The 14068-nt window shown below is 36.4% G+C and overlaps 1 protein-coding gene across 1 annotated transcript; it reads left to right on the top strand.

The window, feature by feature from the left end:
• Positions 1-660: 660 nt before the first annotated feature.
• LOC106050427 (uncharacterized) lies at positions 661-13667 on the top strand. The gene is made up of 9 exons (XM_056041066.1): positions 661-681; positions 1945-2048; positions 3321-3434; positions 4335-4497; positions 7093-7195; positions 8952-9113; positions 11439-11620; positions 12983-13189; positions 13386-13667. The coding sequence occupies exons 2-9, from the start codon at positions 1979-1981 to the stop codon at positions 13459-13461; spliced, it is 1077 nt and encodes a 358-aa protein (XP_055897041.1). The 5' UTR covers positions 661-681; positions 1945-1978; the 3' UTR covers positions 13462-13667.
• Positions 13668-14068: the final 401 nt, after the last annotated feature.

Genomic DNA, 14068 nt, shown 5'->3' with positions numbered 1-14068 from the left:
TAAGTTATTTTTTTATATAATTCCAATTATCTAATCATTTAAATTATGCAATTCTTTTTTAACTTAACTCTAAACACAAAAACACAAGAACGAACAAAATAAGTACAGTTATTCCCCTTCGACTACAGGTTTAAAAATATTTAAAATATTTAAAAGAGATTTACCCGAAAAAGGAGAAATGAGCCATATTACATTCACGAACAGCATTTCAGGGAAACCTTTGCAAGCAGTACAAATCTCAGTAATAGTAATACAATTGACTGAACTCTATAATGTACTGTGGCCGGATGTGGCCAGATGTGGTCAACCTTGAGGACGTCCCCTCCCGTCGATGCACTATTTGATAAAAAAAAAACGAGGCCTGAGGTTCAACTGTACTTATCTCACTAAATATCTGTAACTAAAAATAGACAAAATCAACATATTATCTCAATGCCACCTTAAATTTCGTTTTAATTAAAGTCACAGATTGATAATTTTTGTTGACGCGTTGTGCCACTCACGGACCTAAAATCCAGCAGCCCTCACCAGCTTCAAAGATAACGCTCGATAATAAAGTTTACTTTCTGAATTAAGTGTTCGTGGAATTATTCCAAGCTTGATTTATAGCATAGCTAAGGATTAAATACTGATGGAATGAGACCAATCCGTTGGTATAAATACATACTCCTGGACTGTATGGTAAGTACATCTTTGGTAAGTTGTAAGAAATTTGTAATGTCTTTAAAAAAACATAATAATAGTTGCGTACGTAGCTTAAGGCGCTGGTTAGTTGAGGTTTTGAAATTATATAGTTTGTCAGTCTAAGTTGTAAAGAAAAACAAACTATTTTCTATTTCACAAGATTTTAGCAGTCTAACATTTGTGTTTGAGTTATGCTAATAATTGCAAAAAGTATTACATTGAAAAAAGTACAGTTTAGAAATCATTTATACAAAGTGACATGAATGCGAGATTCTCTACCTGCGAAGATTTGTGAAAGGACTCTATCACAGACCTATATATAGAGAGAGGTTATACCTGGACTGGAAAACGAAAACAAATGTTTATCCAATCGTGATGTGCGTAACTCTTTTTTCAAACTTGAATCTTGGAAAAACGCTTTTTTTTGTTTCTGTCTTATGAAAGTAATGATCTTTAGTTCCCAAAGTTTAAAAATAATGCAAATCCCATTTTGCGGAGTTTAATTAGAATGTGCTATTGATCACAGAACTATAAGTCCACACAAATCTATGATATAAAGGCATTTTCTATTAGTTTCCATTGAGATATCGCTTCCACAATCCAAGATATAAAATAATTCAAGCCTGTTGATTTTACATTGTACATTTAAATAGATTGATTAACTACATCTTTCTAGATCTACATTCTGGATCTAAAAATTACAAAATAAAAATTTTGAGACAAGTGTGTTGTCATTATTGGCCATCTTCAGTTCATCGGACTAAAACATTATGACGGTTATTAGTATTATGTGTTACATAGTTAGGTTTAAAAAACAACAACATTAATTCAATGAACTACTTTACAAAACAAAAACTTGTTTCAGATCTTTTTTTTTTTTTTCACGACATTTTTGTGTTGTGTTAACGATAGTCTAGATCTATATAGGTCTGTGGCCGTTATAGTCGAATCTCTCTTTTGGAAGAGTGAAATCATGCTGCTTCTTGGTTTTTCCTATTGAAGATTTTCAACGATGGCAATAGCTATCTGGTGTATCCGGCGTTCGTAATATAAGACGTGTTGATAAGTTAAGAATTTTAAAAGGCATAAGATAATTTTGTGCTCTCCTTAGCACTATACTCGACAGACAGACAGTTGTAAAATGCAATTAAAGTTCTATTCGTAATTCATTATTTACCAAATACTCGTACTTGAAATTTGAATCTGTTTTTAGCTTTTTAAAAATTCATATGATATACATTTTTATGGTTTTCTTTTCAGCCTATCGTTAGCACCAAGCACCAACTCACAGACAATGTCGCCACTGTCAGGGCTCCTTTTACTTTCAGCTGTAGCTGTGGTCTGCCTGGGATGGTCATTAGAAGGTAAGTTAATGATGACTAACGCATTTATTTTTCGAGTTAATCCTTCGAGGTAATCATTTTTTTAAATTTGGAATCATAAGATGCCGACAATAGAGATTTGAAATTGGTAATCGTACTATAAACCAGAAAACGATTGAATGGACACTTCGACCACACACATGTTTGTTGTAAAGGGACGAAACCTGGAAAATTTTATAACGTCCTATTTTTGTTCCAGATTGATGTTGTTAAATAGAATATTTTGGTTTCCTAACTATAATATACGGTTTGATTTAAACCCTAAATCCTTCATGCTTTGGTGTGTTGTTACATAGAAGCAGTTTACTGTTTTAATCACTTTTTAACAAGATAACTCGATAAGAGATAAACGTAGATTCTACTGTCTGTCTATCTATCTATCTATCTATCTATCTATCTATCTATCTATCTATCTATCTATCTATCTATCTATCTATCTATTTCCTTTCTTTAAATGAAAATTTGGAACTCCAACTGAAAAAAATGGCTTATGTCGTGGATGAATGAGAGCCTGGGAATTAGCCATGATGCGCACCTCGTTGCACGCACAAAAGTTCTCCCATCTCAACACAGCAGTGGAGTCTAAAAAGAATGCTAAATAACCCATACAGTTTGGAATCAGCAGCGTCGCAAGGTCTTCCAGACGTTAGCATCGTGCTACAAGCTGCCTAAGGGTCACCAGCTCATTATTTTTTCTTTATGTTTAACTCAGAATTTTATTATGCAGGATCGGATATAGACTTCATAATGCCGTAAGGTACTTGGCTTGAGCTCTAGCTTGTGTTGCCTTTAAGTAAATCCAGCACTGTAAACGTGGTTTTAACGTGGGTACGTGGGTTGTACCTCAAGGCAGCGGAAATTTAGATTCAGAGTTTTCATTCTCCTATGTGGGTAGCCTTCCAAGGTTAATGAGACTTTCTGATTCTCGCCTTGGCCCATTCTCTTGTCAATTAGAACATTTCCGCGGACGCAATAACTAAGCCACACGTGAAGCCCTTGATTTGGGTAGGTTGTTAGGGGCTATTTGAGGCACATGACACTAGAAGCAATTTGTAGGTAGTGGAGTACTCGTATCCATTACCACTTCCTGTAATATCAATGGCGACTTTTGAACTCCAAACCACTCGGTTTAAAAGCCAAGCTTCTAACCACTCTACCACCCCATTATATTTTCTGACAAATTGTTGGAGATTCCAGGTTTTTTTTTCCTTCATAGTATTGTTTATATATAGTTTAATCATTTACACTCGCCAGCTCTACACCCAACTCCCCTGTGTGTCGCTAATGCTAGATACGATCCATTCTCCAAAAGATGCAAGTGTAAACCTGGATTTAAAGGCAGTTCAAGATTGTGCTGTGGTCCAGAAAGTAAGTTTTATAGATTTTACATTATTAGGTTGGATATGTAGGCTATGTGTATGTGTAGGCTATGTGTTGTGTAGGCTATGTGTATATATATATGCAGGCTATGTGTAAGAGTATATGTAGGCTGCGTATATGTGTATGTGTAGGCTATGTGTATGTGTAGGCTATGTAGAGTATCTAGATGTCCATGATCTTTGGTTTAAGTATATTAGATAAGTGTTTATTCATTAAATCAACTTCCATTTATAAAGTTTCTGACAAGAGCAACTGATTGACTCATTCTTTTTAGCGTACATATATATCTATAGCATTAGCACTGGTCATTGTCACATTGGAGGTAGATAAATTAAATAACCACTATGAAAAACAAATCCCCTTTTAGACCTTGAGGTCTATGGGGAAGATGATGTAAAAATCCTCTGCTTTGGTGACCCAAGGTAAATGAGGTTGTCATATGGCCAGCGCAACGACAAATCGCACTACTTTTCTCCAACTAAAGTCAGGTACCCATTATGGGTGGACTCAGGGACCCCAAAAAGCCGCAAATTTAAAATCCCAGTCTTCACCAGTATTCAAACCCAGGACTCCCAATTCGGAAGCCAATCACTTTTTCATTCAGCCACCGCAACTCCAAATCACCACTATGACTTAAAGAAAAAAAAATTGAATTTATTTTTTTTTCTGTTCAAAGACAGGACGAAATTAAAAGTTTTCTTAATGTGTGAAATAGAAATGTCTTGTGGCTTCACTGTCCATGGGACCTGGATTATCTGACATCAACAGGTTAAGCGTTTTGTTCTGCCGCCAGTATTTTCTTGTCCTTATCTCTTCTGTTAACAATTATTTGTTAGATATATATATATTCAAGACGTATTTCTAACGTATACAATGAATCCTGTTTAGACGAAGGAGTTTGCCGCTTGGTGAGTGACCCAATCTTAAACACTGCCCATGACTTTATCTCTGAAATCAGCTACCCGTGTACAACAAGTATCGCAGTCATCAAAAATAACGATGGAGGCAGGGATTGCAGTGTGAGAATCACTGTGGCTGGACCCTACAGGGAGTAAGTCAATTCTTTCAAGTCATACGAATCCCGTGGCGTCAGGGCCGGCCTTAGATAATTGAGGCACTAGTCAAAGTAAATTTGGTGACCCCAAATAAAATATAAAAATAAACAGCGAAAAAATAAAACTACACAATTTTTTTTAAAAAAACCTAATCTACTTTAATAACAATAACAGTGGAAAGAAATTTCACAATTTCCCGAAAAAAAAACAATTTTTTTTTAGTTCAGTGCGAGAACAGCCACATGAGGAGGCACAAAACACAAGTACAAAGTCCTCAGCCCCCCCCCCCATGACAAAAAATGGTCATCATCAAACCACAATGGACGATCTATATAATTATTATCGTCTCTATTGCTGCTACACTAATAGCTTGGTAGGGAGGCGTGGTAGAGAAGCTAAGTACGCTTAACTTGGCTTGACTTGGCTACCTATGAAAGGGGGCTCGAGGTTCGACACCCGACTCGAGCAGAGTTGAGTTTACTGAGCTCCCAAACCTACTCCCAGATACCCCCTCCACCCACTGGTCCACAAATGAGATTGGACCATAGCGCTCTGAGCATGCTATAAGCATGAAAGTAGAGCTATATAAAAGCCCTATTTTATTTTATTTTATTTTATTTATTTATAGTCTCTAACCTAAACGCTTCGTAGTTTCCTGTCTAACTCTAGAACCACTTTTATTTTCGACATTGCTATACATAAAAATAAAACTTTGTCTAATTCTACTCATCATGTATCCTAGCATAGTAAACCATTTACATTGATCGATAGGACTATCAACATTTAAATCCGCATTCTAAAGAAAAAAACGTACACAGCTGAGTCAAAGCTGTCGAAGCCGTGTACAACTGAGCTATGCATGAACGGGACAGTTTTTCAGCTCATTCGAGAGGGAATGCTTATGATAAAAAAAAAAAAAAACGAGCTCATTGAAATAAAGATTATTACAGAGGTTGGCAAAAGACTTGACCAGTGTCAGGGATTCAAGGCAATGCGTGAGTATTTTCTAAAACAAACAATAGAAGACTAAACAGAGAACTAGGAACTGGAGAACAGAAGTCAGATTTCATTCAGTCAGATGTCAGACTGACCCATACCATATCATGAAAAAATATCCGCTATAGACCTGGTCTGTAAACGCCTTTTTGGTCTTGACAAATATACCCATGTGTGTGGAATTTTTAACTCTCAATACAACTAACTAGAAGAAAGAAAGAGCGTGTACCATGCCTGCACAGCAGACAAAATGACTCTCAATACATCTCAGATGCAGACCAAGGAAACGATGTATCGGTGTAGTCAACTCTTTACCACATACACTCAAGGGACAGAAGTTAATCATAGATTAAACTATTGACTTAAAATACAACACTCGTAATAACTTATCTTGTTGACACGTAAACCTTGTATATAAATTAGCAACCAGATGTTTCATTAAATCAATGATACTAACAACATTGTTTGACAGTAATTCAATAATTTTATCAAGGGCATAATTGTCTTTGTTGCTTCGAGATTACCTAGACGCCATGGACCTGATTTGACTAAGTTTCATTTCTTTCATATCCCTATGTTGTTTATCGGGTACATTTAATACGTTTTAACTGTAAGGTATGGACGTGGTTTTGTTATAAGCTTTGAAAGAGTGAAGTAAAAAGACGAATTTCAAATAAAGCGAAAGTATCCGGCAGACCCTTGGAAAAAGGTGAGGCACGAAAGATGCTGCGTGATGTAACCCAGTGACTGCGTGATGTAACCCAGTGACTGCGTGATGTAGCCCAGTGACTGCGTGATGTAACCCAGTGACTGCGTGATGTAAACCAGTGACTGCGTGATGTAACCCAGTGACTGCATGATGTAGCCCAGTGACTGCGTGATGTAACCCAGTGACTGCGTGATGTAACCCAGTGACTGCGTGATGTAACCCAGTGACTGCGTGATGTAACCCAGTGACTGCGTGATGTAAACCAGTGACTGCGTGATGTAACCCAGTGACTGCGTGATGTAACCCAGTGACTGCGTGATGTATCCCAGTGACGTGAATGTTTTTCAAAAACACTGAGAAACAAGAGTCTTTAAAAAACTCACATTTGACCTTTAACCCGAATTTTTGTTTACCATTTTTGTGTGTTTTTTGTGTGTGTGTGTACTTTTCCTACCTTGAATGTCTGGGATCCCTACTTGCCTTAGACCCGAGATAGTCTCTTTGAATGTTCCTTCAGAAGTGAAGATTATTACATCCTAGCCTAATCCAGTCCCCCACCCCAGTGGCCGGGGAGGGGGGGGGGTGGAGACGGGTAAAATTCGAACATTGAGACCAGTCCAGAGCGCATGCAGCCATAGCGCATCTTCTACTCCACTAAAGGAAACCAGTTTTAATGTATAATGTCAAAGTTTTAATGTCTACCAATTATGTCTGTAAGAGAAATAAAGAAAGTTAAGCTAAAAAAAAAAGTTATTAAAAAAATCCCATTACAAAGCCTACGAAACAATGAAACAATGCCTAGTTGAAATTAGAGATCTCAGAAACAATGTTACGTCATTCCAGTCGATGGTGAAACCTTTTCCGTTTTCCTTTTATCTCATTACAGTGACGGAGCTCTATTTTATAACAGTGCCATTCTCCATTTGACTGTCGATGGGAAGACCAGAGTTGCTGAACTCATTGATCATAAAAGAATCCTGTTTCCAAAGGTATCTATTGGCAGATAAAATGTTACAGATAAGAAAGTTATTCATAAATTTAAAAGATCATGTTTATTTTATCTTATTTTCTTAGAGAAGCACTTTTGTGATCCCAAAAAAATTCTCTACCACAAATCCATATATACACATTAATTTCATAGTACATAATTTAGGCTTTTCAGTGCTAACATTGTTTTGTCCAGTGTTTCTCAAAAGTTTTGACACATGAACTCTTTTGTAACCAAAACTTCACGCAGATACCCAAATGAAAGAGCAACATGCATGCACAGTATAAACAAAAAATGTTGAAGAAGTAATTTTTGAAATTATAACTTCTGTTAAAAAATACAATGAAAACAAAATCAATAAACTGGATGAACGTGGTGAGATTTGATGAGTGCACTGATGTCCTGCTCAAAGCTTGTTTCTGAGCAGCAACCGGAATTTCCCACTAGGCCGAAGCCAAGGTTTTATTTGTGTGTTCTTTTTGAGAAGAGGCTCCAGACAGCAAGGAATCCACGTTTTTACCAAATAGGAAGACTGGAAAGTAGATAACAACTACTGTACGATGACCCAATAATGCAGAATATAAAAGTGTGATTTACGTACCTATACCAGAATGAATGGTATCCTTGTTCAAACTTTGGCTCAAGATTCTCATGTCTATGAACTCATCTGTGTTTGGGATCTGTCCACACGCAAAAGAGTTCAACACCAAGTCGGGTTTATGCAATGGAAAAATGTTTTTAAATCTTTGGTTCATTTCTGTACGAAGAGTCTTTAAGTTTAACAGTGAGCAATCAAATCCTAATCTCCAATTTGCAAAGCTAAAACCTTGGAAAACACAACATTCTCCACTTCCCATGTTTTGTTAGTACACACAAAGTTTTGAACCAAACGGTGATTTTAAGCTTCTTGTTTTGATTCAATGTAATTGACAAAAAAAATCATATATATTCTATCATATTAACTATTATTTTTGTGGGTAATTTAAATTGTCAAAATTTTCTATGCATTACAGTAATTCCAAATACCCAATCAAAATAGAGCATACGATAGATTTAAACGTGCACTTTTAGATAACAAAGTACTTCTGTTTGAAGCAATAAACAATTAATGTCTACGTCTTTGAGATTTTCTAGACAAAATTGAGCACATTAGCTCTCATTGAAGGCGTTCCTTTTGATTTTTTTAAATGCTGCTCCAGTGACGTAAGCTAGTGGTCCGTACAAACGTTCAGGAAATTTGTGAGACGCTTGACCAGGCAGTTCACCAAATAGTTTTTTCTTCTATAGGAGGGTTTCGGGTCCAGAGTCTTGTTCTGGCCTCTCGATAGAGTATACAGCTTTGAAGGACATTCTCTGGTGATTCTCTATAAGGGCAAGTTTCGCTAGTCCCGACTTTTATCTTTCGGAACATGAGTAGTTTCATTCTGCTGTTTCCGGTTCTGGGGCTCCATTTCTCATTTCTGGTACTCTCTACTCTATCATTTTCTTTATTTCTTCTGGGTAGAGAGGAACTTTGATTTGTTTATTCATTCTCCTATCAGATGCACTTTTTTCCCACTGCATTCTATTTCAATATGCGCTGAAATCCATAGAAATGCTATAAGTTGCTCTATTGAATGTTTTTATGGTGTAAAACATTGAGAAAAACTGGGCTTGACTGTACAGAAATGAATGTTTTAGCATATGTTCTAATTTGAAATATTTCAATATTGAAATGTGTAAAATGATGACCAAATTATTTATTTCCTGATATCCAGGAAAACAGGAATCAGACTTTAACAGAAAAGACGGAAAACACCATTGACGTTGATAACTACAAGTTCAGTGTCAACGTAGACGATCTGGATACATACAAAGTAACTGGATGTGGAGGATACTTGGTCTACAGACCACCAAACCCTGCAGTTCAGTCGCAAGAGGTATAGACACCAATACATTATCGGGAGCGTAGCGAGGTGGGGGATGTCAAGGGGGTGGCGATCATGTCCTAGCTCTAATTATATCCAATAGGTCACTGAAGTGAGAGAAAGGATTGAGTGTGTGTGTACTTAGCGAATCTAGGCTCTTCAAGTCTGCTACCGCAAGTATCTAGATCACAGCTGGGTCTGCCAAGCCAAATGAAATACTGTACTCTCCCTTAATCTCCGGATTCATGAAACTTATCAATGAAAGCAGTTAAGCACATCCAGGGCCGGATTTAAGTATATGCAGGCCTCGGGGCAGAGTTTTTGTAAAGGTAATAGCATGCCAAATTATAAAGGAAAGAGATTAGTTATAAATTAAATTAAATTTAACTTTAAAAAAAAGTATTTAAAAAACTAGTTAGAGAATACGAGCACACTATAAGCGAAGACTTTTTAATCATGACATTGTTGCCAACTGTAAGATTTTTTGGTAAAAATGCTAAACCATTAAGAAAAAAAAATGCTGAGCCGGCGAAATATAGATTTTTTTCTCTTTTTTGGGAACTTATTGTTGTGGGCTGGCCTTCCTTATATCCGGCCCTAAACACATTACTACTAAAAGAAGTCAACAATCATTAGATGCAACGGTTTCTTTCTAATATATATATATATATATATATAGTTCGTTAGCAGTATTTGTGTGTCCTTGGTGACGTAATAATTTGCCTTTGTGTAACCTTGACACTGAACACCATCTTGACCTAATCAATTTGTACAAATCTCAAATTTTTATGTCTTCGTGGTGGTTGAGTTGTAAAGTGCTTGGGTTTCGAACAGAGGTGTCTCGAGTTTGAATCTCGGTGAAGATTTTCGGGATTCTTAGGATGCCCCTGAGTCCATCCAACTTTAATGCATTCCTGACATTAAATAAGGAAAGTAAAGGTGCTTGATTGTTGTGCTGCCACATGACACCCTCGTAAACCATTGGCCATACAAGCAGGTGACCCTTACGTCATCATCCCTATAGATTGCAAGGTCTGAAAGGGGTACTTTATCTAGTAAATAGAACCTTTTAAAACTATTTTAAAGATAGATTTCTGTAACAATATCGCCTCAAAAGTTTTAATACTATACTTTCCCTTGCGCATCTTTTACTAAAGTTAATTGTACGCTGAAGATGCCTGTAGAATGCATTTCTTGGCTCTGATTGAAAGTCAGCTGTTTAATATTTGTCCATCCCACAATCATTACTTTATTTTTTTCTTTTACTTACGCTTTTCTTATTAGGAGAAAAAGTGCGTTTTAGACGTTAGGATAAGGAAATTTTATAGCTCAGAAAGAATAAAAATTTTGGTTCCAAAGCTCCAGCTAAGCTGGATGAACTTTCACTGCGAGCCCAGACACCTTTGTGGTCGGAAGGAAAAATTGCAGTCTGTCCAATGCTATCTTGTGAAATAAACTTTTTTTTTTAGTATTGAAACACTTAAATATTACCTACGAAACACTGCGTCTATTGTCATGTGGATTTCAAACATATTGTAAATATAAAGAGATACAAAGAAAAACCGAAAAATTGTGATATGATTTTACGTGTTCTAATTAAATTTCTCTTTTCATTGCATTCTTAAAAGTCTCTTAGATCCAGCGGCAAAGCCTACACGTTCTCCTGACTCCAAGCTGGCTAAGGGAAGCGCGAAGGAGTTGTCGTTTTTTTTTCGTTTAGAGGTCTGTAACATTTTACGTCTCGAGAGACGGTCTTTTCCCTTTGCAACTTCTTGTGTGACTAAAGAGGCCAATCTTTGATACACAGGAGCGGTCTCAGGTTGGGCATATGTAGTCACCAGGCGCCGTTTTCACCCTTCTTTCTGCTGCTGTAATGTATGGCATCTGCAATCTGAGACTCTTTCTATATGCTCTCTCTCCATGCGGATCAATCCAGCGCCACTTTTATCCAGCTGCTAGTGTCGATTTTGAAGAGCTTCATGTCGCGTTTGCATACATCCATCGGAGGTGGAAGACATTCAGCTTTTTTTTTCCAGACATGAGTAGCTTGACCATGTTTCACCTCCGTAGTAATAAGTGCTCATCACACAGGTTTAGAGGACGCCACTGGTAAAAGAAGAGAGACACTGACGTGCACTGTTGGGAGGTTTAGGGGCGCGCCAACAGTCCTTGCCACCATGGACGCATGTCTATCTCAATACTCTACTCTGATCGAGTTGTTTATGTTTGTGTGTGTGTGTGTGGGGGGGGGGGGGGACTAGAGAGACTCTCGCTGCCAATTTTCTATTCTAATCACCTAGAATTTCAAATAAATATTTTTGTATTTGTTTTAACAAGTCAAGCCCACCAGGTATCTGTGTTGTCGCCCCTCAAAGAATCATCGCCGAGAGTCTCAGCGAGGGAGAAGTCTGTAACCTTGAGCCGTCCTTCCAGCCCGCACCTTACGCAACCAAGGAGCAGGCTATACTGGCCAGTATGATTCTTGGCTATCCCGCTATTGTGGACAGATACAATCACGAGTAAGTCTTTACAAAGCTTATATTAACTCACCCTGTCCGTATGTCTGTCTGGTAAATGGCTTGTACACGTTATTTCTTCGACACAGTCTCGAATCAAGCTGAAAGTTTGCCCACTCATTTCTTTAATCTGACAACACAAGAAGTGGAAAAAAAAATCACTATTCGTAATTAATTACATTGTTTGGTATCTCGAACAAGGAAAAGAAAATGTACTTGACTGAAGTGGTGGTATAGGCTGAATTGGTCCCCTTTTTAGGTCGCCGCTCTAAATTGAAACAAACAATATATAACTAAGCAATCTTCTTTAGTCATGAGTACATCACTGGCAGAGTGGTTAGCACGTCGGCTGGAGAAGGCGTGAACCACGCTCTCGAATTTACGTCGTTTCCTTTTTTTTTTAATTGTATAATTATTATTTTTTTTTTTAAATTATTTTTTTTTGTTATTTTTTTTTTTAATTTTTTTTTTGCTTTAAAAAAAATATTGATGATAAAATCCACCCAGATTTCTCTTCCCCCCCCCCGGCCACTATCCCGATTGGTCTAGATAGGATCATAACATACTGAGTAAGCTAAAAGCATCAAATAGCACTAAACAATTACAATTGTTAAAACAAGCAAAATATAAAAATATCCTTAAAATAGGCATATCTGATCTAAAGAGAAAGAGGACCGTCCTTGAAACTACATTTACCAATAATGTTCAAGTTATTTTCCTTATTCAATAAATGAGGGTAATTAATTGACTAATTGAGTATTATTGTTTACTGATTCATCTTTTGTAAGGTACAATAAAGAATTGTTTAAATTATCCACTTAATCGGAGAATGTGTGAGGGGGAAATATAGTGAACAATTATTAAAGTGGACTAAACTCAACAAATTTAGCCATATATATGAATACTGAAGTATTAGTTTCCCTTGTTGCTATTTAAAAAAATAATTAATTACCAGTAATTAAATGCCTAATAGGTAATTTTTCTTTATTGATTCATGTCTTGTCTATGTTAATAAATAATTGTGTAAAGTTTCAACTTGATCCGAGTATGGCTGTGGCAGAAATAGCGTGTATTATACCAGACGGACAGACAGAGTGAGTTGATATAAGTATTGTAATAATATTAATCACACAGATTTATTATTGTTAGTCTAGATCTATTAGAAATTTAATTACATGACTGAACCTTATTACAGTTGATTTTTTTTTAAAAGTATTTTTTTGTGTTTTCTTGTTGTCTTTCAATTTTCAGCTGTTTAAAGAAAGTTCCTTTTATACTCGTTAGAATCACTTTTCCTTAAAATGTATTTGTATCATGTATTTGAATTATGTATTTTCATTATATATTTGTATTTGCATTATTTAGCCCCCCAGGTTACGGCGATAGATGCAAAAGCGTATCCGATAACTTTGCAGAATGCAGAAGTGAAACCGACAAGACCAAGGCCATCCGGAACTGTGGCAACATTTTGTTGTTTTTCAAGAATAGACACTGTCTGAACAAGTCCAGGAACCAGATCTTCGAACTCTTCGATGACTGTATCAAGGCCACATGCAGCAATAACCAAGCGGCGTAAGTAAATTCATCCGCTTTCTGGAGTTTTTAAACTTAAGTAGTTCGTAGAAGCATAGGCTACCATTTTATACCCACATTTATCGAGCTGGTCAGAGCTTTCATATTCCAAACTGCTTAGTCATATCTTAGTTATTGACAATGAATTGTCTTAGTTGAACTTTAAAGACATCTTCTCGTACTTATTGTTTCACAGTTGCACACGTCTTCAAGGAAACCCAGATATTCAAAGATGTCTGCCTAATCAGATTGCATGTGGTACTTCCCCCTAATAAGCCTCAACTGTTAGAGAAATGAAGACTGACCACGTACTCATGGACACGGATTCTTCCACGTCGATCTATTTCTTCGTAGTTGCTTTTTTTTTAAAAAATTAAACCAATGATTTCTTGAGAAAAGAAAGAACAATTATTTCATTGCTTTTTAATTATCAGATAATGGCATTGAATAATAATAATAATAAATGGAATTAAAAACATTGTTATTTTGTTCATTTTGTATTGGAATGTTTCCTTTTGCAATCATTGCTACACTGTATTGAGGCTTCATTTTCACACAAAATTGGACAACTCACGACTGGGGTCTTTTGTGAACATTTAACTTTGAGTTAATAGGTTTTAAATTCATCAGCACTATTTACACTAGACCCATTTTAAATATTGGCAAATTTTCTTAAAATATACTTTTAAAAGAGAAGCTAATTTAACAATCAAGTATTCGCTTTTTCCCTGTCATCGTTGGCTGCTTCATCTAGCAGAGAGGCCTCTTAAGGACATAGCAAGTCCCACTGGAACCAAATAAACTACTAGACCAAGTTGCATATTAATAAATAAAATAAAATAAAGCATTACGAGCCGGATTAGCTACTAAACTCTGACC

The sequence above is a fragment of the Biomphalaria glabrata genome, chromosome 9, assembly GCF_947242115.1.
Source record: "Biomphalaria glabrata chromosome 9, xgBioGlab47.1, whole genome shotgun sequence".
Taxonomy (NCBI): Eukaryota; Metazoa; Mollusca; class Gastropoda; family Planorbidae; genus Biomphalaria; species Biomphalaria glabrata.
Note: the sequence above shows the minus strand (reverse complement) of the source record. Positions and strands in the feature narration are given on the sequence as shown.

Bases quoted from the DNA above. Each gene is read 5' to 3' on its own strand.
- LOC106050427 (XM_056041066.1), top strand. From the start codon at position 1,979: ATGTCGCCACTGTCAGGGCTCCTTTTACTTTCAGCTGTAGCTGTGGTC. The intron at 3,435-4,334 runs GTAAGTTTTATA...AATCCTGTTTAG, and splicing joins ATTGTGCTGTGGTCCAGAAA to ACGAAGGAGTTTGCCGCTTG. The intron at 7,196-8,951 runs GTATCTATTGGC...CCTGATATCCAG, and splicing joins AAAGAATCCTGTTTCCAAAG to GAAAACAGGAATCAGACTTT.